General features: G+C 57.3%; 12 protein-coding genes across 12 annotated transcripts; 6 read left to right on the top strand and 6 right to left on the bottom strand.

Annotated features, from left to right (window-relative positions):
- Window positions 1-74: 74 nt before the first annotated feature.
- Window positions 75-7,040, bottom strand: C7974DRAFT_355913 (Sec63 Brl domain-containing protein). The gene has a single exon (XM_046139582.1). The coding sequence runs from the start codon at window positions 6,840-6,842 to the stop codon at window positions 210-212; it is 6,633 nt and encodes a 2,210-aa protein (XP_045999134.1). The 5' UTR covers window positions 6,843-7,040; the 3' UTR covers window positions 75-209.
- A 114-nt stretch (window positions 7,041-7,154) lies between these two features.
- Window positions 7,155-9,815, bottom strand: C7974DRAFT_390499 (uncharacterized protein). Its single transcript, XM_046141472.1, has one exon. It carries the CDS (start codon window positions 9,636-9,638, stop codon window positions 7,323-7,325), a length of 2,316 nt encoding a protein of 771 aa, XP_045999133.1. The 5' UTR covers window positions 9,639-9,815; the 3' UTR covers window positions 7,155-7,322.
- A 762-nt stretch (window positions 9,816-10,577) lies between these two features.
- C7974DRAFT_150128 (kinase-like domain-containing protein) lies at window positions 10,578-12,059 on the top strand. The gene is made up of 4 exons (XM_046135765.1): window positions 10,578-10,873; window positions 10,919-11,017; window positions 11,066-11,262; window positions 11,315-12,059. Exons 1-4 carry the CDS (start codon window positions 10,775-10,777, stop codon window positions 12,036-12,038), a joined length of 1,119 nt encoding a protein of 372 aa, XP_045999132.1. The 5' UTR covers window positions 10,578-10,774; the 3' UTR covers window positions 12,039-12,059.
- A 556-nt stretch (window positions 12,060-12,615) lies between these two features.
- Window positions 12,616-13,249, bottom strand: C7974DRAFT_150027 (small nuclear ribonucleoprotein-like protein G). The gene is made up of 3 exons (XM_046135762.1): window positions 13,068-13,249; window positions 12,950-13,021; window positions 12,616-12,899 (listed from the first exon to the last, which is right to left on the bottom strand). Exons 1-3 carry the CDS (start codon window positions 13,095-13,097, stop codon window positions 12,747-12,749), a joined length of 255 nt encoding a protein of 84 aa, XP_045999131.1. The 5' UTR covers window positions 13,098-13,249; the 3' UTR covers window positions 12,616-12,746.
- C7974DRAFT_390495 (nineteen complex-related protein 2-domain-containing protein) lies at window positions 13,233-15,136 on the top strand. Its single transcript, XM_046141471.1, has 3 exons — window positions 13,233-13,414; window positions 13,493-15,015; window positions 15,076-15,136. The coding sequence occupies exons 1-2, from the start codon at window positions 13,313-13,315 to the stop codon at window positions 14,648-14,650; spliced, it is 1,260 nt and encodes a 419-aa protein (XP_045999130.1). The 5' UTR covers window positions 13,233-13,312; the 3' UTR covers window positions 14,651-15,015; window positions 15,076-15,136.
- On the top strand, window positions 15,112-16,529 carry C7974DRAFT_150035 (uncharacterized protein). The gene is made up of 3 exons (XM_046135763.1): window positions 15,112-15,535; window positions 15,584-16,247; window positions 16,329-16,529. The coding sequence occupies exons 1-3, from the start codon at window positions 15,231-15,233 to the stop codon at window positions 16,404-16,406; spliced, it is 1,047 nt and encodes a 348-aa protein (XP_045999129.1). The 5' UTR covers window positions 15,112-15,230; the 3' UTR covers window positions 16,407-16,529.
- On the bottom strand, window positions 16,453-17,122 carry C7974DRAFT_150023 (uncharacterized protein). The gene is made up of 2 exons (XM_046135761.1): window positions 17,020-17,122; window positions 16,453-16,972 (listed from the first exon to the last, which is right to left on the bottom strand). Exons 1-2 carry the CDS (start codon window positions 17,054-17,056, stop codon window positions 16,695-16,697), a joined length of 315 nt encoding a protein of 104 aa, XP_045999128.1. The 5' UTR covers window positions 17,057-17,122; the 3' UTR covers window positions 16,453-16,694.
- On the top strand, window positions 17,112-18,317 carry C7974DRAFT_390490 (Prefoldin beta-like protein). The gene is made up of 4 exons (XM_046141470.1): window positions 17,112-17,448; window positions 17,503-17,593; window positions 17,688-17,880; window positions 17,936-18,317. The coding sequence occupies exons 1-4, from the start codon at window positions 17,415-17,417 to the stop codon at window positions 17,975-17,977; spliced, it is 360 nt and encodes a 119-aa protein (XP_045999127.1). The 5' UTR covers window positions 17,112-17,414; the 3' UTR covers window positions 17,978-18,317.
- Window positions 18,318-18,417: 100 nt separating this feature from the next.
- Window positions 18,418-19,430, top strand: C7974DRAFT_462283 (RNA binding protein-like protein Tma22). The gene is made up of 4 exons (XM_046146196.1): window positions 18,418-18,511; window positions 18,558-18,577; window positions 18,635-18,722; window positions 18,774-19,430. Exons 1-4 carry the CDS (start codon window positions 18,472-18,474, stop codon window positions 19,208-19,210), a joined length of 585 nt encoding a protein of 194 aa, XP_045999126.1. The 5' UTR covers window positions 18,418-18,471; the 3' UTR covers window positions 19,211-19,430.
- C7974DRAFT_355899 (Alg9-like mannosyltransferase family-domain-containing protein) lies at window positions 19,355-20,876 on the bottom strand (the record flags this gene model as incomplete). Its single annotated transcript, XM_046139581.1, has 3 exons — window positions 20,861-20,876; window positions 20,636-20,809; window positions 19,355-20,589 (listed from the first exon to the last, which is right to left on the bottom strand). Exons 2-3 carry the CDS (start codon window positions 20,652-20,654, stop codon window positions 19,355-19,357), a joined length of 1,254 nt encoding a protein of 417 aa, XP_045999125.1. The 5' UTR covers window positions 20,655-20,809; window positions 20,861-20,876.
- Window positions 20,877-21,306: 430 nt separating this feature from the next.
- C7974DRAFT_422859 (palmitoyltransferase pfa4) lies at window positions 21,307-23,122 on the top strand. The gene is made up of 2 exons (XM_046144352.1): window positions 21,307-21,734; window positions 21,783-23,122. The coding sequence occupies exons 1-2, from the start codon at window positions 21,364-21,366 to the stop codon at window positions 23,074-23,076; spliced, it is 1,665 nt and encodes a 554-aa protein (XP_045999124.1). The 5' UTR covers window positions 21,307-21,363; the 3' UTR covers window positions 23,077-23,122.
- A 281-nt stretch (window positions 23,123-23,403) lies between these two features.
- Window positions 23,404-24,357, bottom strand: C7974DRAFT_411358 (nuclear transcription factor Y subunit B-10; the record flags this gene model as incomplete). The annotated part of the gene is made up of 3 exons (XM_046143551.1): window positions 23,404-23,586; window positions 23,686-23,966; window positions 24,201-24,357. The coding sequence occupies 3 exons, from the start codon at window positions 24,355-24,357 to the stop codon at window positions 23,404-23,406; spliced, it is 621 nt and encodes a 206-aa protein (XP_045999123.1).
- Window positions 24,358-25,132: the final 775 nt, after the last annotated feature.

The raw sequence follows: 25,132 nt of genomic DNA, 5'->3' as shown, positions 1-25,132 counted from the left end.
TTGGACGCGTTAATGGTTCACAGCTCATCGCTTTCGCAAGAGCTAGGCAAGCAAGACATACGGAGGAGGATACGTAGAACGTAAAGAATAGAATTTGTCTCTATGCTTTTCACTTAAGTACCACACGCATATACTACAACGCAATTAGCCAACGCCAGGCACAGGCGCAACCCGTTACCTCCGACTTACCCACTCCAATCAAAGCACGCCTACTCCTCCTCCTCCTCCTCGCTGTCCTCCTCCATGCCCTCCGCCGCACTAACATTAAACGTCGGCGCCTGATCCACACCGAGATAACTATCCGACACCAGATACAGCGTCAACTCGTGCTCGCCCGGCTTCTCGAGCGTAAACTCCAGCACCGTCTCCAGCTTGCGCGGCACAGTCACCTTCTTGATCGCCAACAGGCTGTTCTCCTTCTGATCGCCGACGACCAGCCACCAGCTCTCCGTCTTCTCGGCGGGGTAGAACGGCGCATGGACGGCCGCAGGCAGCGGGTCGTCTTCCTCGATGTTGCGAGTGATGCGGACGCGCAGCTGCGCGGGGCTGTTGGACGCAATGTCTTCGGGGTCGACGAGCTCGTGCTCGAGGTCGATGTTGGGATAGAAGTTGTTTGTGAAGTTGGCGATGTCGGCGAGTTGGCGGTTGTCAACTGCGAGGGCTGAGATGAGGTTCTTGTACTCAGGATTCTCGTCTTCGTCCATGGCGTTGATGAAGTCGTCGACGTCGGTGATGTTGAATTTCGTGGCAGCGCGGATGGTGTCGCTGTCGAAGTGGGGGATTTGCTTGAGCGGGCTGTCTTTTTGCCACATTGCTTGCACAACCATTTGGGATAGTTCCATTGCGGACATAGCGTTAAGGTTCGCTTCGGATGAGAGCACGTCGACAGATGCGCTAAGGATGTTCAGAACCTTGCGAATGACAATCTCCTGGTCCTTTGCGAGGTCGATGGGGAGCTGCATGCGGGAGAAATGCGCCTGCAGGAGGACGAAAGCCTTGAAGTGCGGCGTCTCGAAGTTGGGTTCTTGCATCTTGAACGGCACGCGGTCGTAGATGCGCTGCAAGATGTGGTCTTCGTGACGGCGGATCTGAATGTCTTCGAACTCGGTTGCGGCGGTGATGATCTCAAGTACGCCCTTAAGACTCGTTCGACCGTTAAGCGACATCATGAGGGTCTGCATTGTGATGAAGGAGATGTTGTAGTAGGCTGCGATCATGCATGGGTTGAGAGGTGTGATCGAGTCCTCTTCTTCATCATGCTCGATGAGATTGGCCTCCGTAAGCTCCTTCAGCGTCTGCTCGACAAGCTCAGACAAGTGAGCACTGAGGCCCTCGTGCGAGGTGTCGTGCAGGTTGTAGTAGCTCGGGTTAGCCAGCAGGCGGCGATAGAAGTAAGTGTAGGTTGACCAATCAACAGCCTCTTGAGTTGACTCGATTGTCTTCGCGCTGATTTCTGCGACAAAGGCATCGTGCAGGTAGTCATGCAGGTAGCTCTCGATCGGCAGTGCTTCGTTCAGGAACTTCTTGAAGTATTCACGCTTGACTGCAGGCAGCATAAGCACACCCTTTGCGGACTTGTCCTGGCCGACTCTACCAGCTTTGCCGAACATCTGAAGGATGTCGCTGGTGGGGTAGTCAACGTAACGATGCTCACGGCCCTCGAAGAACTGAGCACCCTGAACGATGACAAGGTGGGCGCTGCTCTCGACCTCCCAGCACGAGTTCCGTGACACAATCATGACCTGGATAGCACCGACCTTGAACAGATGCTGCACGGCCTTCTTATCAAAGGAGTTCAGCGCCTCGTGGAAGTAACCGATACCGTGAGTCAGCGACTCGGCCAGGGCTTGCTCATTGATCTTCTCCAAGATCGGCTGAATGTCCTCTAGTGGTGCGTTGAGGAATCGATCATCGTTATCGTCGGCGACAGCAGCAGCATACAGGTCAGCAGCTGACGAGCGAGTCTGCTTGCGGTTCGGTGTAAAGATCATCGCGGGCTTGTCGGGCGACATCTGTGTGATGGCGCTGTAAGTCGGCCTTGCCATCGCCATCATCAATGACGGGAAATGAGGGATAGTGAAGGTCTGGATCTTCAACTCGAGAGGCACGGAGCGAACGCCGGGACTGAAGTTGTAGATTGTGTGCTTCGTGGCACCGATCCATTCTCCGACGTCCCTGGCGTTAGCGAGCGATACGCTGAGGCCGACAATGCGGAGCTTCGACTCGATCTGGGCAGCCATAGCCTGCATGCGCGATACCACAATCTCGTAGATGTGTCCGTTAGCGCCGCCCAACATGTGAAGCTCGTCCGCGATGAGGAGAGCTACACTCTGGACGTTCTTCCTTCGCTGCCATTGACGCGACAGGGAGTCCCACTGTGAAGGAGTGGCCAGCACAAGATCACCCTTCTCGAGAAGTCGCAAGTCCGCTGTAGTCTCGCCCGTGAGCTTGACGACATCCTTGCCGCCACCAAGACCAGACAGGCGTGCGCTCCAGTTCTTGTACTGGTTATCAACAAGCTCCTGGAACGGCGCGAGGTACACGATGCGGCCCTCAGCATCACTAGCCCAGTGTCGCAGAATAGCAAACTCGGCACAGAATGTCTTGCCGATACCTGCTGAAGCTCCAACAAGGACGTTGTCATCGGTTGTGTAAAGCGAGTTGAAGACCTGAGTTTGGACTCGGTTGAACCGGTTCACGTCCTCGTACAAGGCCATGTACTCCTTCCTTTTCAGCGCAGAGACAGGCAGAGGCTGCAGATCGAGGATTGGTGTGTGTGCAGGGAACTTAGCCGGTAGGATGAGCTTTTGGAAAGATACAGCAAGCTTAGTCTCCGAGGCCATCCATCGATCTGACAAGACGGTGATGAAGTAGTTTGGCGGCATCGGCTCATCGATCGGTACTGTCAGCTCGACGAGGTGCTCGTTCATCTCGCCCTGAGAGTAATCCTTGCGGAGCACGAATTGGTCGTGGAACAGAATCGTCTCACCGTCGCAGTCCTCAACAAGAATCCAGAAGGCCTCTGACGCGCCATGGAGTGCATCATCCCAAACAAAGTCCGGTCTGATCGCAAGTTCCAGCTTCAACAGCGACCGAGTGATAGGTCGAGGTGTGGCTTCGATTTCGAGACGAGGAAACTTCTCCACAAGCTGACATACAACTTTGCCAGCCTTGGGCATACCCAGAAGCTCGCCCATGCTTGGTGGATCCAGACCAAAGTAGCTCGGCCAGGTGACGTCGATTCGCTCGGCCTTCTGTACGATGTCTCGCGGGCAGAGAGGGAACTGTCGAAGCGGTGTCATGGTAGGCCACATGCGCTTCTCTGCCATCTTGCACATGTCGAGTGCCAGTTTGGCGACCTGCGACCATCCCTTCTTGAGACAAATCTCGAAGATCGCGCGCAGAATACGGCCGGCAGATTGCGTTACATACACGAGATCAGCCATCAGGGCAAGCCCGTCTAGCTTCAGGCGGGAGATGTAGGCTTGCAAGAGAACGTTGATCTTTGCTTGAGCTTCTTCGACGCCTTCTTTGACAGGAATCGGCACACGTCCGAGAAGTTTGGCAAGTTCGAGCTTCTCGTCCTGACGAACGGGAATGTACTTGAACTCCTCACTCAGAGCAAAGACTCGGAACAGCTCAATAGCTGTGATACCAGGCTGAATGTGCTGGTTGTACGTCTGCATTGAGTTGTGGGAAATGTAGTAGTGAGACGCAATCCTCCCCAGCTCGGTCGGCTGCAACGCTCCCGTCTTTCTGTCGTACTTGATCAAGCTGCACTTCTCCAGGATGTGTGCTGCTGCGTGTATGAGATCCACTCGTCTTTGTTCCAGGACCGTGTCGTTCTCGTACTCCGCCCCGACTCTGTAAAGAGCTGGCGAACGCAACATGCGGACGAAGAGGTAGGTGTAGCCTAGCCAGTCAACTCCTTCGTCACGGTTGCGGACATTGCCTAATACAATCTCTGCATTGAGATTGTCAACCAGCTTGCTAACAAGTTGTGACTCGATTGGCAGTTGCTGGTTCAGCAAGGACAGGTAGTACTGGATTTCGGCTTGTGTCGTAATGATGATACCCTCGCCATATGTATCATACTGGGGACGACCGGCACGACCCAGCATTTGCAATACATCCTGCGGGCTGAGCTCGACCCAGCTGCCCTTCTCCGGGGAGTAGACCTGTGTACCCTTGATAATGACAGTGTGGGCTGGCAAGTTGACACCCCAAGCCAATGTTGCTGTGCAGACAAGGACTTGAATGGAGCCATCGGCGAAGAGATCCTCGACGGTTGATCGATCCGCTCGCGACATACCAGCGTGATGGATGCCGAATCCGTAGGGCATGAGGTCCTTAAGATCAGCGTTCTGTACCGATTCAGACTCTTCTTTCAGAATCTCTCGGCTAGCAGCGTCTGATCTCAGCATCTTGCCGATCGTCTCTTCCTCCAGCGCCTTATCACGAATATGCTTCGCTGTTTTAGCCGTCTCTTTTCGCGAGTGAACGAAGATCAACATCTGGTTTCGGTGTTCACCGACTTGCTCGAGCACCTTCGTGTAGCAGACGTCGTTCATGGCCTTCAGCTGCTTGATAGCTTTCTTGTCAGTGACACCGATGAACTCCTGCTTCAAGGGGCAGGGTCGGAATGTGCCATCGAAATGGAAAAGACCCTTTTCGGGGTCGATTCGAAGGAAACTTGCAACGTCTCGATAGTTGGGCAGTGTGGCACTAAGACCAACGATTCGGACAGGATCACCAGTCTGCTCACTTCGACGAAGCGTTCTGCTAACAATGCTCTCGATGACCGGACCACGCTCGTCGTGAAGCAAGTGAATCTCATCAATACAGATGAGTTTGACAAGGTTGATATAGCTGGTGTCGGTGGCCTTGCGGGTGATGACGTCGTACTTCTCCGGCGTTGTGACAATGATCTGAGTTTCAGCGATTTGCTGCTTTGTCAATTGGCGATCACCTGTGAGCTCAGAGACCTTGATACCGTAGGGTTCCAGGCGTTTGCCAAAGTTACCAACTTGTTCAGCAACCAGAGCCTTGAGCGGAGCGATGTAGATGATCTTGAAATCGTCAAGCGCGATCTCGCCGGTCGAGGGGTTTCGGTGCTTGCCAATCTCACGGAGCATGGTCAACATGGCAACATTCGTCTTTCCGGAACCAGTGGGTGCGCAGATAAGCATGTTGCCGTCATCCTGGAATGCAGCCGGGAAGCACTTCGTCTGAATACGGTTCAGCGACTTTGAGTTACCGAATCCTACTCGTGCCCAATCGGGTAGCTCAGATGTGGGCATTAAGCGCTCGTTCGGATCGCGTTTCGCCTTGGGCGCAGGGACGTGAATCTCTTCGTATCCCTTGAACTGTCTCCTCGTAGAGCCCTGGGGTAGCTTAACGCTGGGATTGGTCATAAGATGGTTGCCTTGGTCGAAGACAATATTCTCAAGATTCACCAGACGGCTGTTGGGCTGCAGACCGCCAACGATACCGTCAGGCTTTGCCGCATCCTCCATCTCAACATCCTTCGAGTCTGAGGCGCTAATGGAGTTGATGTTGAACTTCATCTTGCCCTGTCCCGCATCGTCCGTCTTCACACCAGTTTCTCTCGCGCGCAGCTCTTGGAGGATCTGTTGCTGGCCGGCAGCCCTCATCTCCCGCTCAACAGCTGTCCGCTCATCGTTGTCCTCCGCAGCACGTCTCCATCGTGTTACCCAGACAACTCTGTCGCGGTTCAGAACAAGTTTCGCAACAAGTTCGTGGTGCTCGTAGTCGAAGAGCTCCATGAGGTCATTCTCAATCTCACGCAGTTCTTTCTCTTCACCGTCTTCCGCAATACCAGCCAAGATTTGCAGCGCACTCTGTGTCTTCTCCTGCTGGGTATGCGCATCCTCATACACCTGTCCAATCTGCCGTTGTAACCAGTATGCGTCAATCTCGTGTGCGGGTATCAAACTGTCTGCGCCGTCCTTGCGGTCTGCTGAAGCAGCTACGTCGCCCTGGACGATCATCTCTTCTGTGTCTGCGAAACCTCCAGCTTCGTCATCCTTATCGATCCCGATCTGCTCGACGGCTGTTTCCTGCTCATCCTCTTCGTCTGAGGTGTCGGCGTCGCGGACTTCGAAGTTCTGGGCCTCTTCGTCATCCTCTTCATCGTCGAACACAACGGCTACACCCTGATTATCGTCATTCTCAGCGCCATCAGCGTCCCCCATTGCTTGATCGCCGTCTTCGTCGTCGTCCTGCGCATCGTAATCTGTAATCTTCTTGCCCAGGTTGACCAGCTCATTGAACTCTTTCGCGCCCATCGAGCTACCGAGGAGGTCGTCAACTTCTTTCTTCTTGTCGAAGTCTTTCAGGGTGTCGTCCTTGAGGTACTCGAGCACCGCGTCGGCAGCACTTCTGAGGGTCGTCACTGGAACGTCGCCGAGAGCCTTGCTCACAATGGTCGTCACGAGCTCGAAGGTGTTGCGCGTCGCTGGCGTCCGCGGCCTATACCGAAGACCTTCAATGTTGAAATCTGCGGCAGCTGTGGCTCCGAAGGCGCTTGTCCCATCGTCACGCTTTCGCTTGCGCTGCTCGCGCTCAAGCACGTCGCCACCCTCTGTGAGACTCCCTCGCTCAACGCCCAGCCCTTTGGGCTTCTTTGATTGTGTGGGCGCCTTGTCCTGCGCAGTCCTGCCTCCCATATCCCGGATATTAATGCGACCTGCAAGCGATTCTGGGTCGCCTGTGTGTTCGTCCGGACGGCGCGACGTGAAACGACGGTCCGCCTGGAGGACCAGGTTGGACATCGCCGCATACTTGAACTGCGCGAGGTTGTTGCCCGTAGGTTGCGCCATGGTGCCGGTGTTGTCGCGTCTTTTGCGCTTTGCGCGTTCTAGGTAAGTGAGGCCGTGTGGCGGCGGGCGACGGTGATTGATACAACCAAGTGGTTTTGACAGCAATTATTTACACGCAGTGGCTGAGAGAAGAAAGGTCGTGGGTATAGAGAGTGGATTGCGGGGCGCGCCCTGCGTTGAAGAGGAAGAACGTGCGGCGAAACTTTTGATGATGAAGCTAAATCGAAGCTCCCGAAGGTTGCAACAAGGTCACGTGAGCCAATCACCAGGTGAGATATGCAGATGCAACATTTGTTGGCAGAACGCGGTGATGGAGTTACGAGTTTGGGGGCTGGCATCACATATTCAACTTGAGAAGGCTGGACTTTGGTAGAGACAATTGGGTATCAGCGTTAGGAATAAAAGGATGGCAACGATCCGAAAAGCACCTAACAACGCTGGATATCATCGCTGAAATGGAACACTCTATATATGCTTCGCTCAGAATGCATCCTCATTTGGGCACTCTGTCACATCGTGACCCTCATTCTCGCACAGGGCACACCATTTGTCTGGATCCGCTACAGCAGCGCCCTTCGGTGGCACCAGCGACGAATTGGAGTGATTGAAAGACGGAATGGGGAGGGGCGTTGTGGGAGCGTTCCCTGGGGACTTTGTTGGGGTCAAGCCAGCAGGTCGAGCATGGTCGGAGGATACGGAGAGGTTCCTCAATGCCTGGACAACACCGTCGTCGCCATCGTGGGACGCGGCGTCCTTCTGCGCCGCGTCACCGTTCATAGCGGAGCAGTTGAGGATGTCGTGACCTCCGGTCTCGCAAATCTCGCACCACAGTACACTATCAGCGGCGGATGAGCGACCATCTGACTCTACCATAGGTTCCAGAGTTATCGGCGGGTCGCGGCGAGCTGAAGATGCAGCCCGCCAGCTTGCAAGAGAATCCTTTGCATCTCCTACCGTCGAGCGCGACTCCTGTTTCACTGTGTGTTCGGAAACGGCGTTGCTGATGACACTCTCGCGCTGCACAGGGGCGATCTGGCTCTTGAGCTTCTCAATCTCACGCTCGAGCTCCTCTTCTCGGTAAGCCTTCCTCTCTACAAGTCCTCGCAGCTCCTCCTTCTCGCGTTCGAGGCGCTCTGCGGCGACCTGTGCAGTCTTGAGCTCTTCAGTGTTTGTGGCAGAGTTCTGGCGCGAGAGGGGCGAGCGAGTGTGGTCTTCTGGAATGCCCGAGCTCAGAGAGTGTATGATGGCCTTCAGCCCTCTGATTTCGTCGTCTCGCTGCTCAATCTCTCTTTGGCCAGCAGGGGGCGGGCCATCGACCATATTATTCGCGCTCTTCAACACTTCAGCAGCCTTCTCTCTTTCCCGTCGTAGTTCGGATCGACCGCGTTCTACTTCGCCCCTCAGGAACTCGACTTCGCCACGAGCTTCAGCCTCTCCTCGACGGGCATCCTCAAGGCCTTCCTCGAGCTCTTGTACCAGCTCCTCAAGTTGCTTCAGTTGCATGGCCACAGTCTCGACGTCTTCGTTGCGAGAATGCAGCTCCATCAACTCCGACTGCAACTCGTCGACTTTCTTCTCATAGACTCTTTCTGTCTCTGTGCTTGCCAGCTCCAACGTGTCGATCGTGCTGCGGAAGTCCGCTCGGTGCGCATCGAATTCAGCTGTGAGCATGGAGATCTTGTCGTTCCTGTCTCTTAGCATGGCGCGCAGCTCACGCACATCGCCAGACTCAGCAGGGTCGCGCTCGAAGCCTCCTTCAGGCATGAGGCTCTGGATCTCCGCGAGTGTAGCTTCCATATCTGTGAGAGCCATCGCCTGCTCCTCTAGCTGTTTGTCGCGCTCCTGTATGACCTTGGTCAACCGCTGAAGCTCCGCGCTGGGAGCTGAGCTCGGCCGGCTACCCATGCGACTGGATTTGAAGTTTGTCATGGAGTCGTTGCTCGTGCGTGTACCGCCTATCATCATGTCCTCGCCATCCTCGTCGATTGTATCATGTTGGCCGAGGCGAGAGTTCGTATTGCGCGAGTACGGCCTCGAAGGGGGGCCTGGCGTGCGCGGCTTTGGACCTGGAGCGGTTCGTGGGGGTGCAGGGCTCGCGAACCGCGGTGGGGCGCCGATTGCACTCTTGGAGAATTGGGAGGGGGTGATGCTTCCGCTGCGACCGGGTGTTGGTGGGGCCAGGTTGGAGGTTTTACGCAGCGGGGACTCGGGGCGCGACACTGACGGGCGTCTTGGGGGGCGAGCGCCAGGACCAACCGACTGCGAAAACTTGGACTTGGCTACGAAAGGCGTGCTGGGGCTGAAGTTGGGCTTCTCGGTGGTGGACAGACTAAAGTTGTTGCCTGCAGAGGAGGGGGTCGTGGGGGACGGCGGGAAGTCGTCTGAGGTGCCCGAGGAGCGCTTGAGGGCGCGGTGGACCGGCAGGAAGATGCCCGAGCCAGGTGTGGAAGTGGTGAAGTACTGCGTGCCATCGACGGCGCCATCATTCTTGCCGCGCGAGGCAAAGGCCCTGCTGAGCTCGACGCCGGCGAAAACGCCCTTCTTGCCGCGGATGCTGCCCACGAACTTGACGATGCCGTGCATGCCGCCCGGCACGTCAACTGTGTCGCCAATGTCGACGTCCTGTGCGTCTGCCATGCTGTTGGGAGAGGGCGATGCGCCGCCGGTGAGTGCGCTGAGAGAGGCCTGGCGCGCAATTGTGCTGGACGAGAATGACAGATTCGGGGACGACTCTGCCGGTCGTAGGTTCGGCCGCAAGCGGCGCGGGGTGCTAATGGAGCTACCAAAACCTGACATGTTGGCGTGAGTGCGCGACGCTGTTGCCGTTGTGCAAGGTTTCGTGTATCGGGGTTGCCATGTATATTTGTTGATGACAGGGGTCGACGATCCCGCGGCGGTTGCGGCCCAACAGAGACAAGCCAACCACCAGCGACCAGGAGGCTCGAGTCGAAGCGTAAACGGCTGCTGTGTTTGGCTGCGTTTAGCGTGGTTGCACAGTGTGCACTGTGTGCACCAATATCAACACGCAGCCATGACCTCAAAACAAACACTTCGCCATGACGTCTCCGGATCTGATTCGCGCCCCTCCGCGATCTAGGGGCCGTGCCTGTGCTTTCGAGGACGCATACCAGGCGTTCGCATCAAACCATGACACGGGCACAGTGAACACAAACCCAACAGAAGGATCGACTGTGGATGAATCACGCAAGTCATTGTCATCGATATTAATTTGTTGGACACAATCTAGTGAAAAAGCAGACCTCAATAGCTGTATGCATGGCGTCTTTAGCCTTCCACTCTTCACTACACGCGACGCGAAAGAACAATTTCGCGCGTACTCACGTGCTCAGGTCTCTGACCTGTACGCTGACTTGGCCAACTCTTTGGGATCCACGAGACCACGAAACGGCGTCTGTTAGCTTGAATCATGTTCGAGCTGTTCGCAGACCCTGACATGCCAACAGTGCTTGAGCGCTGTTTTCGACAGCTAGGTATCTAGTATTGTTCAGTCTGTTGTATACAATCAACAAGCAAGCATTGAAATATGTAAAGTATTTATGTTTACCCACAGCCGCTAGATACACAGAGGTACATCAGTCTCTCATAGATCAATGATCACAACTCTGCGCAGGCACGACCAAACTTACCCTCCCCGTGGTGTACTGCATCTTCATCCGGGCCAGTAAGCATCCAACAGGCTATCAGGTCGCGAGAGCTTATCTCACACATGCTGTGTCTCATCCATCAGGATCCTCATAAAGAGACTCAGCCAATGAAGGTTATGACAGTGCGTCGGAAGCTTCCTGGGTGTGAAGTCGGTCGAGTCGGCTCCAGGTTTTCTACCCCAGCTTTGGAAGTCCGAACCTCGGCATCTCGCCAGACCTACATCACTTCAACGCGCCCGAGATGTCTACCTCCTACAGCTCTACACAATGGCTGGAAATGTGCGACAACCTATAGACGTAGCCTCGCTAGAGCGCTACATCACTGCCAATGTCCCTGAAATTGCTGTGCCCATTGACGTCAAGCAGGTGGGTGTACCGCAGTGCATACGATACCGAGCTAATGCGTTGCAGTTCGGGTATGGGCAGTCGAACCCGACATACCAGCTCACAGACAAGAATGGCAAGAAGTTTGTCATGAGGAAGAAGCCTCCGGGCAAGCTTCTTTCAAAAGTACGTACAGCTGTCGACAATTGCACGGAGGTTACTAAATGTCTGTAGACAGCTCACAAGGTCGACCGTGAATACCGGATTATCCACGCCCTCGAGAAAACCGATGTCCCAGTACCTAAAGCCTACGCACTCTGCCAGGATGATAGCGTAGTAGGTAGCGACTTCTACATCATGGAATTCCTCGACGGCCGCATCTTCGAAGACCCAGCAATCCCAGAGGTGACACCTGAAGAGCGGACGAAGATGTACGTTTAAAATCCTCTTGTAGTAGATGAATTTCACATACTGACAATCCAGGTGGCACTCTGCCATAACCACGCTCGCCAAATTCCACCGCGTGCAGCCCGCTTCCGTCAACCTCTCCTCCTACGGCAAACCCAGCGGCTTCTACAACCGGCAAATCGCGACCTTCAACACCATTTCGCAAGCGCAAGCCGCCACAAAAGACATCGAGACCCACGAGCCCGTCGGCAAAATCCCCCACCAGGACGACATGGTCGCCTTCTTCACCGACCCCACCACCCAGCCCCCCGACAAGGCGACCTTCATCCACGGCGACTATAAAATCGACAACCTCGTCTTCCACAAGTCCCTGCCCCACGTCATCGGCATCCTCGACTGGGAAATGAGCACCATCGGCCACCCACTGTCGGACATCAACAACCTGCTCTCGCCCTACGTGACCGCGTCGTCGCAGAAAGCCGCGTCTGTGGGCCGCGCCCACGCGGGCTTTGTCCCGGGCGCCACGCCTGGGCTGCCGTCGCGCGAGCAGCTCGTGGCGTGGTACGAGGAGGTTGCGGGCTGGGACCCCCGGCCGCAGCTCACCTGGGGCGACGCGTTTGCGACGTACCGCAATACGATTATCATGCAGGGTATTGCGGCGCGGTATGCGGTCAGGCAGGCGAGTAGTGCGCAGGCGAAGGATTATGCAGCTATGATGAAGCCGTATGCCGAGGTAGCTTGGGATTTTGTGCAGGAGTATAAGAGGGGGCATGGGAAGGGGGAGAAGGCGAAGCTGTAGGTAGAAAAATTGATGTGTGTGGTTTACATTTGATCGTCTGTTTTGATGGGTGAAAGCTCTATGTCCTTCAAGGATGTAAGGGTGAAGCTGTTGAGCACTGTGTATGCGGAGTGCTGTTCCATGTCGTGACTTGGGCTCGTACTGGCTACAGCGACTATTGCGTAAGAACGGGTAGTCTTGTAAATTTGAAGAGAGTTTGATGACTTCATTGTTGTACTATGGGGTATATGCATCTCCGGCCCGTGTGCATGGTGCTGTGTCCTCGGTCGCAAAGCGTGATAGTTGGGAGCCTTACAGACGGAAGAGCACGACACAACGAAAGAAGCAGAAAACGAAGGAATGAGTAAACACGGGCCAGGGCGGAGCTTTCGTGGCATCACTGTAGTATTGTGACACCTTACTGCCACCTGCACTTTTTTCTACTCGAGCTGTGGCTCTAGATCTGCCAACTGAACAAGATCGTGCGATATGGTATCACTGCGCTGCCCTAGTATGAGATATATGTCAACGCAAATCCTTGTCTCAACATCCTCCAGGCTCGTTGAGAGAAGCATACCCATTAAGTATTTCACCTGAACGCCATGCATGCCCCGACCGCCAAAACTCTCCAAGCCCCCGTCTTTTGATGCGCCTGCAGCAGCTGCACGCGTCTGCGCGGTCGTGTCTCGATTGCCGTGCTCGAAAGGTGTGCTCGTTCGCGTGGTGGGTTTACCGGCCGATCTTGGGCATGTCCTGGTTGATGCGGTCGAGCGCCTCGAGCATGACGACGGCGTTTCCGCGGATCACGACCATGCCGATGCGCACCTTCTCGCCGCCGGCCTTCTCTTCTAATGCGTCGTCGAGCACGATGTTCAGGTAGACCTAGGGCGTGTTAGATACTGCGTGCTTGTAGGTACGAGCGTTCAACGTACATCGTAGCCGCGCAGAATGCCCATCACTTTGCGACTGCCGTTAAGCTGGACGAGAACGCGCTTCTCGAGGTACTGGGCCATGTTAGCTTTGATCATCTTTGACAATCATCGCACTCACCTTCTTCAACTCGGGCTGTGCTTGAGGCATGTTGGCGGTTAGCTATTACGCGACGGTCCGGTAGTGATCGTATTTCTAGTGGCGGCGGGCGTCGAGCTGGAATGGGAGCTTGAGATGTCGAGCGATGCACCTCAGCGCGGGCGTTTTCGAGATTCTTGGCGTGGAAAGCACGCTAGTGCACTCGTGCAGACGGAAGCCGACGCTCGATTTGACCTCCCTCCGCCCGCGTACAATCCAAACGCACAATGAAGCGAGCAGGATCTGGACGTGTTGCGCGCAAGATTGGCGCCTATGACGACGATTCGGGCGACAGCGCGAACAGCTCACAGAACGAAGCACCGAAGCCTGGTAAGTCCCCACTTTGTCGCAAATTGTCGGCTCCTCTTTCTGACCTCAGTAGGCGCTCCGTGCTAACTCACGATGTAGTCTCCGTTGTGAAGCGACCGACAGTGGGCAAGAACAAGAAGCGCTCGGCACTGCGCATATCGTTCGGGCCCGGTGAATCAGATGCCAACGATGGCGACGAATCCAGCGACGCAGTCGTCACACCCAAGAAGTCGAACTTGAGCCGGATAGCCCTAGAAAAGAGCGCACAGCTGCGTGCAAGATCGCCGCTAATACCAGGTGGGGGTGCTTCAGAGGATGAGGGGAGACCCTCCTACAGCAAGGACTACATAGCAGAGCTGCGCGGTTCTACACCTACAACGCCGAGAGATCTGAAGCCGTCCGCTGAGGAGGAGGAAGAGTCCCGCGCACTTGACATTGCATCGAAATTCGGCCCAATCGCGGTCCGTCCTGCCGAAACCTCCTCTGCGATTCCTACCGCCGCCGAGATCGAGGAGAAGAAGGCGCGGCGGAGGCGCCTTGCACATGAAGAGAAAGCCTTTGAAGACGATGGCGAGCGACCGTGGGCATCCGACGACGAAGGCGAGGACGACTTCCGCATGAGGCGCAACGAGATCTCCCTCCGACCGAAAGACAAATGGGGCGAAACTCGCCTGATCCACGAGGACGAGGATATAGCCGAAGGGTTTGATGATTTCGTAGAAGACGGCCGAATCTCATTGGGTCGGAAGTCTGAGCGGGATGCGCAGCGCAAACGGCGCGCGGACATGGCCGAGCTCATCAACGACGCAGAGGGTTCAGGTTCAGATTCGGAGGATTCCGAAGAAGAGCGCAATACAGCTTTCGCGGCTGCACAAGCGCGTGCTGGGCGCTATGGACAGAAGATTGAGGACGAGGAAGACGGCACCAAAACACCACCCAAAATCACACCGTTACCAGACCTGAACGATTTGCTGGAGGGACTACAGATTGACAACACAACGAAGCAGCAGCGCAAGGATCTAATACTGAGCAAACTTCAAGAGCTGAAGGACGACAGGGCCCGGATCGAGGAGCGGAAGAAGTTTCTCCAGGAGCAGTTGCAGAAGACGGGCGACGAGTACGAAAAACTCCGAGTAGAATCGGGATTGCCTGCGCTGCCGGCGAACGGCGACGGGAAATTGATTACCGAGAGAGGACTAGATAGTCTGGGCACTACGCCGTTGGCCGGGAGGTCAAGCGAGGACTCGGATTCATAAGGTCAGCAAAAGCCTTGAGCGAATGAACACATCAAACATTTCATGTGATAGAGTGGTTCACGAAGCACACCTCAAAGCTCGCAGTTGCGTGAACATCCCCGGAAGGCTTACAGACCAAACGGTCTACCACATGCAACTCAATAACAAGACTCGGATTAGAATCAATGGACTTAATACAATCGTTTACGCAGTAGTATATCAAAGAACTAGTCATCAGACCTCCCCTGGTCGCCAAAGGCTGTACTACACCCAAGAGCGTCCGACTTGCCACCGCGACAGCTGCAAGGCTGAAAACAAATGTCAACAGCATCAACGGGAAGCTTCCTTTATCAGTGCAGTTGTCCCCAATTGATGTGTGGCTGTGACTAGAAATTGGTAAGAAACATGGAGTATACGGGACACATGAGTAGTGAGGTTTGTGTTACCTGATCAGATCGGGCTAGCTGTTGTTTACTAAAACCTTTCGATAGTAGCTCGATCCGTTGCTTCTACCACCCATCTCCATCAAGCACAAGGCGTTCGTTACTAAATACAACCAGCTGAGTTAAGCGTGTCTCTGTGAGGCACAGCGGCCCTACTCATGATGATCTCTCGACGGGTGCTGTGGTTCGCGCCGCGCCACGGACATGCTCTAGCTGGCGGACGAGTTGCACGAGGAGCTGCGGCATCTCTAAGCGCACTTCGTCCGCCTCTGACGCGCCTGCTACACTCGACTACTCCGGTGACTCATGATGAGGGCAGTCCACCTTACCGAGACTTCAAGGGATATATCAAGCATTCTGTTCCACCCAAAGATCGGACTCGGACTGTCCACGTGACAGATATGTCTAGGTTTACGATCGGGTGTGACATCAGGAACTTCTTAGAGGAGTCCGACATCCATGTGTGAGAACCAACTGTTTGTGCAAATTTGGCCAAGCTGATGGCTCGTAGAGACCGGGTTCATATGATATACGATGCTCAAAATCTGAATCATCATACCACCTCATTAGATGGAGCATTTGCTGTCTTGAGAACACCGTCCTTAGTGCCCGCCGCTCTTGATCTGACAGGAGAAGTCCTTTTTGACAAAAGAGTCAAAATCACACCATGGTCCAACTCCTGGTTCTCTGAGACCAGTGGCCCAGTTGATCTAAAATGGGGCTGGTTCGCCAATCCCAGTTCATCAGTCATGGATGTAAAATTGCGGTATCCGCAAACTTCCTTTGTTCCAGGGATTTTCGACAGCTACAGAGAAGGCCGGCATGTTCTCTTTATGGGATTCCCCGTTGTACCACATCATAAAAGACCTGACAGCCCTCTCGCTTGGATCTACAGAGTACTACATACGTATAACGTTTTGTCTGTCTTGAAAGGTCAAAGGTACACGCTATCCTCAGGCGACCTTTACTTCCACGACGTTCTGATGGCCTCGAAAGAGCATGCAGAGGAAGTGTGCCGTTTATATGACAGATCAGTCTGTAATGGTCACGAGATCCGAGTAGTAGTCAGAAGACCTCCTATGAAACACCTGGGAGTATCTTGGGATCGGGGACATAATCGTGCGCACTACCAACCACGCGATGAAGGTTCTGCCCAGAACACAAACTTTGCATCGGTATGAATATAGACCAGTCTTCCAAATCCTCTCTCTTAGAGACCCAGGATTTGTTCGAGTTGCGCGGCTGACTTTGAGCAGATGCAAGACGACGTTTTCCGGAAATGGCTCTTAGCCACCCATGATCGCGGACTTTGGGTTCCTGACCACAAGTACTGATACTCGCCGTCAACGAGGAAAGCGAGGCAACGGGAGAATATGAATACGTTGCCCCCGTCCTGACAGTCCGGGGCTTCAACGTCGACTGGCAAAGAACCAATGTAAAACAATCATCATAGACGCTCACAACGAGCTCACTCAAGATAGCCTCTTCACACACAGAGAGTCACATGTCATGCCAAAGTACCTCCTAACGCCATCCGTCCCGACCCAAACCCATAGTATACAATCCAGTCTCTGAACTCCATGCCCCGATATCAACACACCCCATCGTACACCACCCGCGCACTAGACTCCCTGCGCCTCCGATCCCCTCTCTTCCCGCCCCCCAAGCCTCTCCTGCCGTTCTGCCTCCGTGTACTTCCCCTCGTCCAGCTCCGCCCACACTTTCTTAATGTGCTCGCGCTTCTCCCGCGCCTCCTCGCGGTTCAGCCGCGTGCGCTCGAGCCGCAGCCCGCGCAGGCACATGTTGACGCGGTACTTGGCGTCGGTACAGTTGCCGGTTACTTTCCACAGGAAGCCGCGGGCGTGGCATTCGTCGAGGGCGGCGACGACTTCGGCGCAGCCTGGGTGCGGTTAGTATGGGTGGTGCGGTTGGAGCTGCGAGACGTACTCTTCTGGACTTCTTCGGTGTGCAGGTGGGGATGCATGCTGGGCGTGTGATATCGGAGACGCGCTGTGTAAAGGTGGATGGATATGCAGTGGCGTGAATTGGAGTGAGGTCAAGATGCCGATGTCATCCAATCGGCATCTCGAGATTTCGTGAAGCTGGCCCGAGCGCACTGCGACTTTCGACTGCACGTGGGAGCGCGCAACGCGAGAGCTTTCATATCTTGCACATAGCAGACTGATTCTTGTCTCGTTTGCTCAATTGGAAATTTCATTGCTTGGTCTGTTAGCTGCAGATTCTCGCCGTCGCGTCGCGTGCAGCCTGCAAAGTTTCACGACACCACCGAGCCTCCCCGCAACCAGGCGCGGGCCTCTACATTCACATCACCAAAGTCCGAAATGGCGTCGAAAGCACAGCTCGACAAGCAGCAGCGTACGTCACGAGTACAGTGTTTGTTTTGTTGTCATCCATACTAAGAATCCCCAGTGCTGCAGACTACATATCAAAACTACAAGACCACACTGCAAAACATCGCCTCGAAGATTGGCGACATCGAGCAAGAAACAGAAGAACACAAGTACATCCTCCCCTCCGTCTTCTAAACTCTCAAAGTCCCAATCCATTACCCCCACCCTGTCACCCCGTTCACGGACCTTGAACTAACACTCCAGACTCGTCCTCGAGACCCTCGAGCCGCTGCCCGGCGACCGCAAGTGCTTCCGCATGATCAACGGAGTGCTGGCGGAGCGCACAGTCGCCGATATCGTGCCCATTCTGCAGACCAACCAGGACGGGCTCAAGAAGACGCTTGAAGAGCTGGTGAAGCAGTACAAGAGTCGGCAGGATGAGATGGAGAAGTGGAAGGTAGGTGATCCGGTGAGGGGCTGGGGTGGATTAGAGAGGGCTAACAAGTGTACAGAAGAAGAACAATGTGCAGGTTGTGCAGCAGCCGGGGCAGTAGGGAGGGTTGTAAGGAGGCAGTAGGAGATGATGGCTGAGCATGTGACGTGTGTAAGGCATGGTGTGGAGGCTGGTTGGTCGGTCTTGCACGTAGAGCGTCGAGATGAGGTGAAGGGATCAGACATAATTCTCATCTGAGCTTGTGGTGTTGATAGAGGCCGCCATATTGACTTTAGCATGCTCGACTTTGACACCACGAGAAGGGAGCATTAGCAGCATGGTAGCACAAAAAGGTCTCGAAGGAGAGCTGATCACGCTCTGCCTGTTAAGATACGCGGCCAGGAAACTTCACACAAAACCACACTGTTTCTCAAATTCAAAATCTAGACATTCCACTCGAACGTCTTCTTCATGATATCTGATCTTCGAGATGTGATGGACCCCTGCACTACCCCGCCAACCACACGTCTGCCCCACCACGACTGCTTTCTCGCGCCGTCACCGCAACCTCTACCACCAAACAGAGCTCCAACTCGACCACAACAAACTCACATCATGGCAGACACACTACCAGTCAAGGTCACATACTGCGGAGGTAAATTTCACCACAGCGCTCCTCCAAACCCCGCTAACAAGCGCAGTATGCACACTACCTCCAGAAGTAGGTACGACACTACCCGACATCTCACGCGCCTAGCAACTCACATTCTACCCGTAGTACTGCGAATTCGGCGGCACAACCAAGAAGTGTGAGGAATGGCTGGCGAGCGCGCACCCAGACATGCACGCCAAGCTGTACTCCCAAGGTACCCACCCCCCCTCCACCTTCCCCCATACAACCCTAACCCCCCGCTCAGAAGCACTCGCGCAAAACCTCTCCTCGCTCTCCGTCGAAGCGCAAAAGCGCGCCGAAAAAGACGCCGCGAAGAAAGCCACCAAGGCGCTCACCGCCGAGAAGCGCGAGGCCGAAACGCGCGCCAGCTCGAAGATCACAATCAAGCGCATCGAGCGCAACAAGCGCAAGTACGTGACCGCGGTGTCGGGCCTGGAGGCGTTTGGGCTGGATATCAAGAAGGTGAGCAAGGACTTTGGGAAGAAGTTTGCGACGGGCGCGAGTGTGACGAAGCTCCCCGGCGGCGGCGAGGAGATTATTGTGCAGGGCGATTTGAGCGAGGATATTGAGGAGTTTATTCTGGAGAAGTATAAGGATGTGCCCGAGGATAATATTGAGTTGGTCGAGGATAAGAAGAAGTCGAAGGGGGAGAAGGCCGCGGCGAATGTGCCGGCGCAGTGAGGGTGTGCCAGCTAGTGTGGAGAAGGAGACTGGTGTATGCACGCTTGGAGGTTGATGAGAGATTGTTCTGGGGAAACGTCACTGCATCCAACGGCGTCAAGCACAAACAAAGAGTAGCGAACAAATCGATTGCTCATTGGCAGTCTACTTCATCTGATTCTGCAAGATCCGTATCCGCGGCTCCATCCTGACTTCCACCCAATACCCTCTTAACACTCTATCCCTCAACACGCCCTCCAGCGCCCTCCACACCCTCGCAACCCTCCCCGTCCAATCTCCACCCACTTCACCCGCTTCGACCGCAAGAACACCCTCCTCGGTCACCCTCCCACTCTCCTGCCCCAGCTTCAACACCCTCACACCCCCAAACCCATACACAACGTGCACCACCTCCCAGCTCCCAATCACCTTCTCAGGCCGCTCCGCCAGCACATAGTCGAACTTGGCCCAGAACAGCGGATCCAGCAACAGCGCCGGATCCTCCGTCTTATCATACGCCCACTCCCTCAGCCCCACCGCGCTCTGCCCGCCCCCGATCGCTACCGGCCCGCCCCGCGCCTCCAGGAACCGCGTCACGCCTGTCTGGCACGCGAGATTGTCCGCGAAGACCGCGACGCGGGGGTGCGCCGGCAGCGGAACGGCGGTGTGGAGCGCATTGAGCGCGGCCGCGCCGGGGTAGTTGAGGCTGGACACGAGCAGCAGGGCCGAGGAGGCCGCGAACGAGAGCACCACGGACGCCGCGAGCGCAAGCGCCAGCAGCGCGTACACGCCCGACTTGCCGCGGCGCGTCCAGATCCACGAGGCGCCTGCGGCGGCCACGCCCGTCAGCCCCGGGACCGCGTAGATGACAAAGCGCCACTCCTTGTGCGGGAGGAAGCTGTACAGGCCCACGAACGCGAGCAGCGGGACTAGCAGATCCAGGCTGCGGCGGCGGGTCGCGGGGCTGAGCAGCGCGGCGGGGATGCACAGCAGGTAGGTGGCCGGGTTGAGCAGCAGCCGCGGGAGCGCGTTGGCGAAGTAGAAGTGCCACGGCGACACGCCCCAGTCGGCCGAGTGGCCCTGGATCGTGTTGTAGTAGAACGCGATCCACTCGGGCCACAGCGGGAACGACTGCCAGAAGAAGGAGTCGAGGGGGACGGTGCACAGCAGGCCGATGAGCAGGCCGCCGGCACCGGCGGGCAGGATCACTTTGGCGATGGAGAGGCGCTGGGTGATGAGGAGGTGCAGCGTGATGGTGCCGACCAGGAGCGCGAGCTCGGAGCGGAACACGATGCCCGCGATGGTGAGCAGGTAGAGACAGAGGCGGATGCTGCGGTTGGCGTCGTCCCTGCTATACGACACGGCATGTGCGTTCAGGAGCGCGCTGAGCGCAAGGTTGCCTGGCAGCGTCAGCACACACGCCATGGACTCGACCAAGCGCCCTACTGAAAACAAACGCAAACATGTTCGGCAGCGTCCGCGACGCATAGTACACGACATGGAACTGGCTGGCCTGGAACAGCGCGTACCAGACGCCCGCGCCCGTGCCAAACACCCGCTGCACGCTCCGCCCAAACACCGTGAGCGCGGCCGCGTTCCCCAAGCCCAGAATCCCCCTAACTGCACATCATCAGCAAGCCGCCCATCAAGCCCAGAGTAGCCTATTCCTACCTAGCAGCTGCACCTTCCCCCCCTCCAGCACCCCGGCAACCGGCCGCGCCAACCCGCTCAACACCAACGCGCCCGCAAACGTCCTCGGCACGGCACCCGGAAACGCCACGTGATCGTAGTTGGCCGTGAAAAACGCATCCGCGTTACTCCCCGGGATCCCGTGCGTTAGAATATCGTGCGCGGCCTGCATGTTGAACGACTCCTCGACCTTGGTGTACGGGGCGACGAGGAGGTGGAGCAGGATAGCGGCCGGGAGGAGGGCGAAGACGGGCCATGTGGGGGGCGGCATTGTGCTGACCTGCAGCTGGAGACGTTCAGTTTTGGTGATGTGAGCGCGAGGCTTGAGGTTGGATGAGATGGGGATGGGGATGGGGTTGTGGAGAGGTCACGTGGGCGCGCGCACGACCGCGACGTCCGCGCGTGCCGACACGTCGCCCACTCCAGACCGTAACCGGGAACGGGAACGGGAACCGTTAAACGTTAAACGCACCCGTACTGCCACCATGGCGGCGCTGTCCCGGCTCGCCGTGCCGTTCGTGTATGCGCTGATTGCCGTCCTGGGGTACCCGTCGCAGCTGCTGCTGATGCACCTGGAGCCAGGGCCTCTGACGCAGCGCGAACTGGTCGTGTTCAATATCGCATTATTACTGGTGTTTATCACATACACACGCACGGTGTTTGTGGATCCAGGGAGAGTGCCGCGGGGGTGGGAGAAAGAGATATCGAGTGAGAAGAGCGGGGAGAGCGGGAAGGCGGAGACGGAAGCACACGGGGACGTCCACGGGGAGCCCGACGGCCTGAAGAGCAGGAAATGGTGCCGCAAATGCGATGCCGCGAAGCCGCCGCGCGCACACCACTGCAAGGAGTGCAAACGGTACACCTCGCCAACCCCCCAGACTCTCAACCACTAACACACCCCCAGCTGCGTGCCCAGAATGGACCACCACTGCCCCTGGACCGCAAACTGCGTCTCGCACACCACCCTCCCGCACTTCCTCCGCTTCCTCAGCACCACAACCACCACCCTCATCCTGCTCCTCTCCCACCTCTTCCCGCGCCTCTCCCACCTCTGGTCCTCGCGCGACCTCCCCGCAACCCTCGGCCCCTCGCTCCCGCTATTCACCCACCTGCTCCTGACCTCGCTCGCCACAGCCTTCACGACCTTCCTGCTGACCCTCCTCCTCCTGCGCAACCTCTACGCCCTCGCGCTCAACACCACCACCATCGAGTCCTGGGAGATCGCGCGGCACGACACGCTGCTCCGGCGCGCGCGACACTTCGGGGGCTACCTGGCCACGCCCGACGGCACGCGCGTGCGCATCCGGCGCCAGGAGTTTCCGTACGACGTTGGGTTTTTCGCGAATGTGGCGCAGGGCATGGGGTCGTGGAATCCGCTGAGCTGGGTCAATGTGCTGGCGCGCACGCCGCGGGTGGGGACGGGGGTGGGGGAAGGGTTGAGGTGGGAGGTCAATGGGTTCAGCGAGGGGGCGTGGCCGCCGGTGGATCCGGATCGCGTGTATCGGCGGCGGGCGCGGGAGGAGGGGCCGGCGTTTACGTTTCAGAGCGGGGAGGGCGAGGGGGCTGGGGGGGACGAGGATGTGGTTGCGGCGTTCAAGGCGAGGCAGGCGCTGGACGCGGTGAGGCGGCGGAAGCCGTTTGTGCAGCGCTTGGAGGCGGTGAGGGATGGTGGGCGTCGGGATGGGTATGGCTACGGGAGCAACGACTATGGGAGCAACGGCCACGCGGACAGCTCTTACGGAGACAACGGCTACGCGGACAGCTCTTACGCGGACAACGGCTACGGCGACAGCTCTCACGGGAACAACTACGACAACGATGGCTACGCAGACACCGCCTCCCCCGCCTCCTCCCGCGCCCCGACCCCAGAAGCAGACGTCTCGGCCGGCGAAGAAGCCTGGCGCAACCCCGAAGGCGAGCGCCTGCAGGACTTTGGCGTCGACGAGGACATTGAGTTCTACGACGACCAGGGGGATGAGCGGGGCGACGAGCGGGGCGATGACCGGGACTACGGCCAGGGTGACAGAGAAGAAGAAGAAAACGACGATGATGCAGAAGATGGAGATAACGACGACGACGTCCCCCTCAGCGTCCTCCTCGCGCGCCGACGGCACGCAGCAGCGGTAGCAACCGCGGCGACGGTGGCAGCGACGGGGTCGAGTATCGGGGGGTGGAGTGCGGCGGGGAGTACGTATTAGCGTGTTCACGGGGTCGCATCGCATGTAGAATGGCATATAGAAGGACATATAGAAGGACACAACGGCGTATCAAGGCACATGAATCACGGCATGTTGGGGGACGTGAGAGCAAGCAGGCAGTGCGTCTATTGCAGTGGCGCACAGACGCTGGCAGACGCGCACTCCTTCGCGCCGGGCGAGGCAGGGCGGAGGGGGTGCACGCATCCAACGGACCAAGATCAAACCCATCGTGCATCCCAACTCTTGACCCAAAAAGCACACTTCTGAGCACTTCCCGCTCTCCCGTCCTCCTCTTCTCCCAGCGACTTCCCCCCTCGGGACAGCGCGCTAGTACTCGGCAGTGCCATTCCCGTTGTGCACACTGTAGCCAAACGCGGTGGCGCCGTCGCCGTCCATCTCCTGGTCGGGGCCCATCACATGCTGCTGGCCGCCGTCGGCAGGTGGCGCGCCGGCGCCGGCCCCAGGCGCACCGAATTGGCCGGCAGGCTTGTTCTGATTTGCGAGGAGGGTCTCGAGGCACCAATCAATACGCGGTTCAGAACGGTTCGCCAATGGGTTGCAGACGACAAAAGAAAGACACCACACTGGACGAGATCAAGGGGGGCTTACCTCGCGGTACCGAGACAGGTAGATCTTGAGGGCCTCGGAGTAGTTCTCGAAGCCGAGCGAGGTCATGGCGAAGAGGATGTCCTCGCCGTTGACCGTCTTGCGCTTTTCCTGCTGGCATTTCTCGGAGGCTGGGGCGTCAGTGGGGACGTGAACGGGGTGGGGTGGGTTACCCTCGCTGGTGATGAAGGAGATGAACTCGCTCACGCACTCCTGCATGCACTCCTTGGCCTCCTTTGCGATCTTTGCGTTCTCGGGCAGAGCCGTCTTCATGATGCGGGCGACTGGAGCAAAGTTACGAATGTTAGCGTCGGACGCGAGGTTGGTGGGGCTCTTCGCCAGGGGCGGCGAGTCCTCGTCGGGCGGCGACGACGACATGGCGCAGGGCTAGCCAGGCACGCAGCAGCGCCGAGTGGCTCGTCGGGGGGCGTGACGGGGAGTGGGCGTCTCAGACTCGCAGCGGGCTGGTTGGGGCAGAGGCGCGTTGGGCGCAATGGGGAGGGCTGGGGGAGACGCACCATTTGCGATTGGAAGCCATCGGTCCTGTTCCTTGACCTCGAATTCGTAGCCGAGTCCTTGGGCTTGTGTATCCTCAGCGTTCCTGTCCATATGTTGGTCGTCGTCAGGCGACTGCGGTGGTTCCACACCGTCCTTCTTCGGCGGGGTGGACGACATGTTTATTCGGCGGGCTGCAGGGGCAGGACCGGCGTCGAGGCTGCGTGTGCGCTGGCCGGGGGCTCAGTGATTTGTTGGCGTCCACGTCACCGGAGACGGCCGCCAAGCTGTGCGACGGGAAGGCCTGGGGACGAAGCGGTTAGCGGCATGCAACGGCGAGGAGCAGGGCGCAGGTGGGCGCAGAGGCGCGGAGGCGCTGAAAGGCGCAGAGCTGCAGATTACGCGCAGAGCTGCAGGCGCTGCTTACCGGGAGCGATGCGCGACAGCAGCGCGACAGCAGCGCGACAACGGGCGGCGCGACAGGCCTCGGGTCGGGATGGCGGGCGCGAGCGGCGAGGGAGCACCGGGCGCAGCTGTGCGACGGCGGCGAGGAGGTCACGGAGCGTGTGCGACAGTCGGCCGCATGCAGTGGGCTAGCGGGCGGGGTGAGGCGGCGGATGCGTCTGCGTATGTTGCTGGCAGTGTCGTCGGTTCAGCGCAGTGCAGGTGCGTAGTCGCTGGTCGCTGCCCCAGACGCGACGGCCAATCGCACCGCGCCGCTGCCGTGGGCGCCGAGAGCTTGGGCCAGGACCTCTCCGGCTGTGCGCTGATGCCCACTCAGGGCGAATTTCTGGTTGGGCGCGCTGCGGCGTCACGCTCCACTGATCTGCTAACCGTTGACCTCTGCTCAGTCTACAATATACATGCAGTCAACGCAGCAGTCGACGCTTACTCAGCATGCCCAACTGTTGAGCAGCATGCCATTGCCGCACTGCAGCATCAATTATCGATCCAG

This window comes from Boeremia exigua, assembly GCF_020726555.1.
Source record: "Boeremia exigua strain MPI-SDFR-AT-0100 chromosome Unknown C7974scaffold_4, whole genome shotgun sequence".
Lineage (NCBI taxonomy): Eukaryota > Fungi > Ascomycota > Dothideomycetes > Pleosporales > Didymellaceae > Boeremia > Boeremia exigua.
Note: the sequence above shows the minus strand (reverse complement) of the source record. Positions and strands in the feature narration are given on the sequence as shown.

Excerpts from the sequence above, each read along its gene's own strand:
- C7974DRAFT_355913 (XM_046139582.1), bottom strand. The coding sequence starts at position 6,842 with ATGGCGCAACCTACGGGCAACAACCTCGCGCAGTTCAAGTATGCGGCG.
- C7974DRAFT_390499 (XM_046141472.1), bottom strand. The coding sequence starts at position 9,638 with ATGTCAGGTTTTGGTAGCTCCATTAGCACCCCGCGCCGCTTGCGGCCG.
- C7974DRAFT_150128 (XM_046135765.1), top strand. The coding sequence starts at position 10,775 with ATGGCTGGAAATGTGCGACAACCTATAGACGTAGCCTCGCTAGAGCGC. Across the intron at positions 11,018-11,065 it reads CGGGCAAGCTTCTTTCAAAA|ACAGCTCACAAGGTCGACCG; the intron begins GTACGTACAGCT and ends AAATGTCTGTAG. Across the intron at positions 11,263-11,314 it reads CCTGAAGAGCGGACGAAGAT|GTGGCACTCTGCCATAACCA; the intron begins GTACGTTTAAAA and ends CTGACAATCCAG.
- C7974DRAFT_150027 (XM_046135762.1), bottom strand. The coding sequence starts at position 13,097 with ATGCCTCAAGCACAGCCCGAGTTGAAGAAG. Across the intron at positions 13,022-13,067 it reads CACAGCCCGAGTTGAAGAAG|TACCTCGAGAAGCGCGTTCT; the intron begins GTGAGTGCGATG and ends AACATGGCCCAG. Across the intron at positions 12,900-12,949 it reads GCATTCTGCGCGGCTACGAT|GTCTACCTGAACATCGTGCT; the intron begins GTACGTTGAACG and ends AACACGCCCTAG.
- C7974DRAFT_390495 (XM_046141471.1), top strand. The coding sequence starts at position 13,313 with ATGAAGCGAGCAGGATCTGGACGTGTTGCGCGCAAGATTGGCGCCTAT. Across the intron at positions 13,415-13,492 it reads AGAACGAAGCACCGAAGCCT|GTCTCCGTTGTGAAGCGACC; the intron begins GGTAAGTCCCCA and ends ACTCACGATGTA.
- C7974DRAFT_150035 (XM_046135763.1), top strand. The coding sequence starts at position 15,231 with ATGATGATCTCTCGACGGGTGCTGTGGTTCGCGCCGCGCCACGGACAT. Across the intron at positions 15,536-15,583 it reads GAGGAGTCCGACATCCATGT|AGACCGGGTTCATATGATAT; the intron begins GTGAGAACCAAC and ends GATGGCTCGTAG. Across the intron at positions 16,248-16,328 it reads AGAACACAAACTTTGCATCG|ATGCAAGACGACGTTTTCCG; the intron begins GTATGAATATAG and ends GACTTTGAGCAG.
- C7974DRAFT_150023 (XM_046135761.1), bottom strand. The coding sequence starts at position 17,056 with ATGCATCCCCACCTGCACACCGAAGAAGTCCAGAAGA. Across the intron at positions 16,973-17,019 it reads CACCGAAGAAGTCCAGAAGA|GCTGCGCCGAAGTCGTCGCC; the intron begins GTACGTCTCGCA and ends AACCGCACCCAG.
- C7974DRAFT_390490 (XM_046141470.1), top strand. The coding sequence starts at position 17,415 with ATGGCGTCGAAAGCACAGCTCGACAAGCAGCAGC. Across the intron at positions 17,594-17,687 it reads CAAGAAACAGAAGAACACAA|ACTCGTCCTCGAGACCCTCG; the intron begins GTACATCCTCCC and ends CTAACACTCCAG. Across the intron at positions 17,881-17,935 it reads ATGAGATGGAGAAGTGGAAG|AAGAAGAACAATGTGCAGGT; the intron begins GTAGGTGATCCG and ends ACAAGTGTACAG.
- C7974DRAFT_462283 (XM_046146196.1), top strand. The coding sequence starts at position 18,472 with ATGGCAGACACACTACCAGTCAAGGTCACATACTGCGGAG. Across the intron at positions 18,512-18,557 it reads CAAGGTCACATACTGCGGAG|TATGCACACTACCTCCAGAA; the intron begins GTAAATTTCACC and ends TAACAAGCGCAG. Across the intron at positions 18,578-18,634 it reads TATGCACACTACCTCCAGAA|TACTGCGAATTCGGCGGCAC; the intron begins GTAGGTACGACA and ends TTCTACCCGTAG.
- C7974DRAFT_422859 (XM_046144352.1), top strand. The coding sequence starts at position 21,364 with ATGGCGGCGCTGTCCCGGCTCGCCGTGCCGTTCGTGTATGCGCTGATT. Across the intron at positions 21,735-21,782 it reads CACTGCAAGGAGTGCAAACG|CTGCGTGCCCAGAATGGACC; the intron begins GTACACCTCGCC and ends ACACACCCCCAG.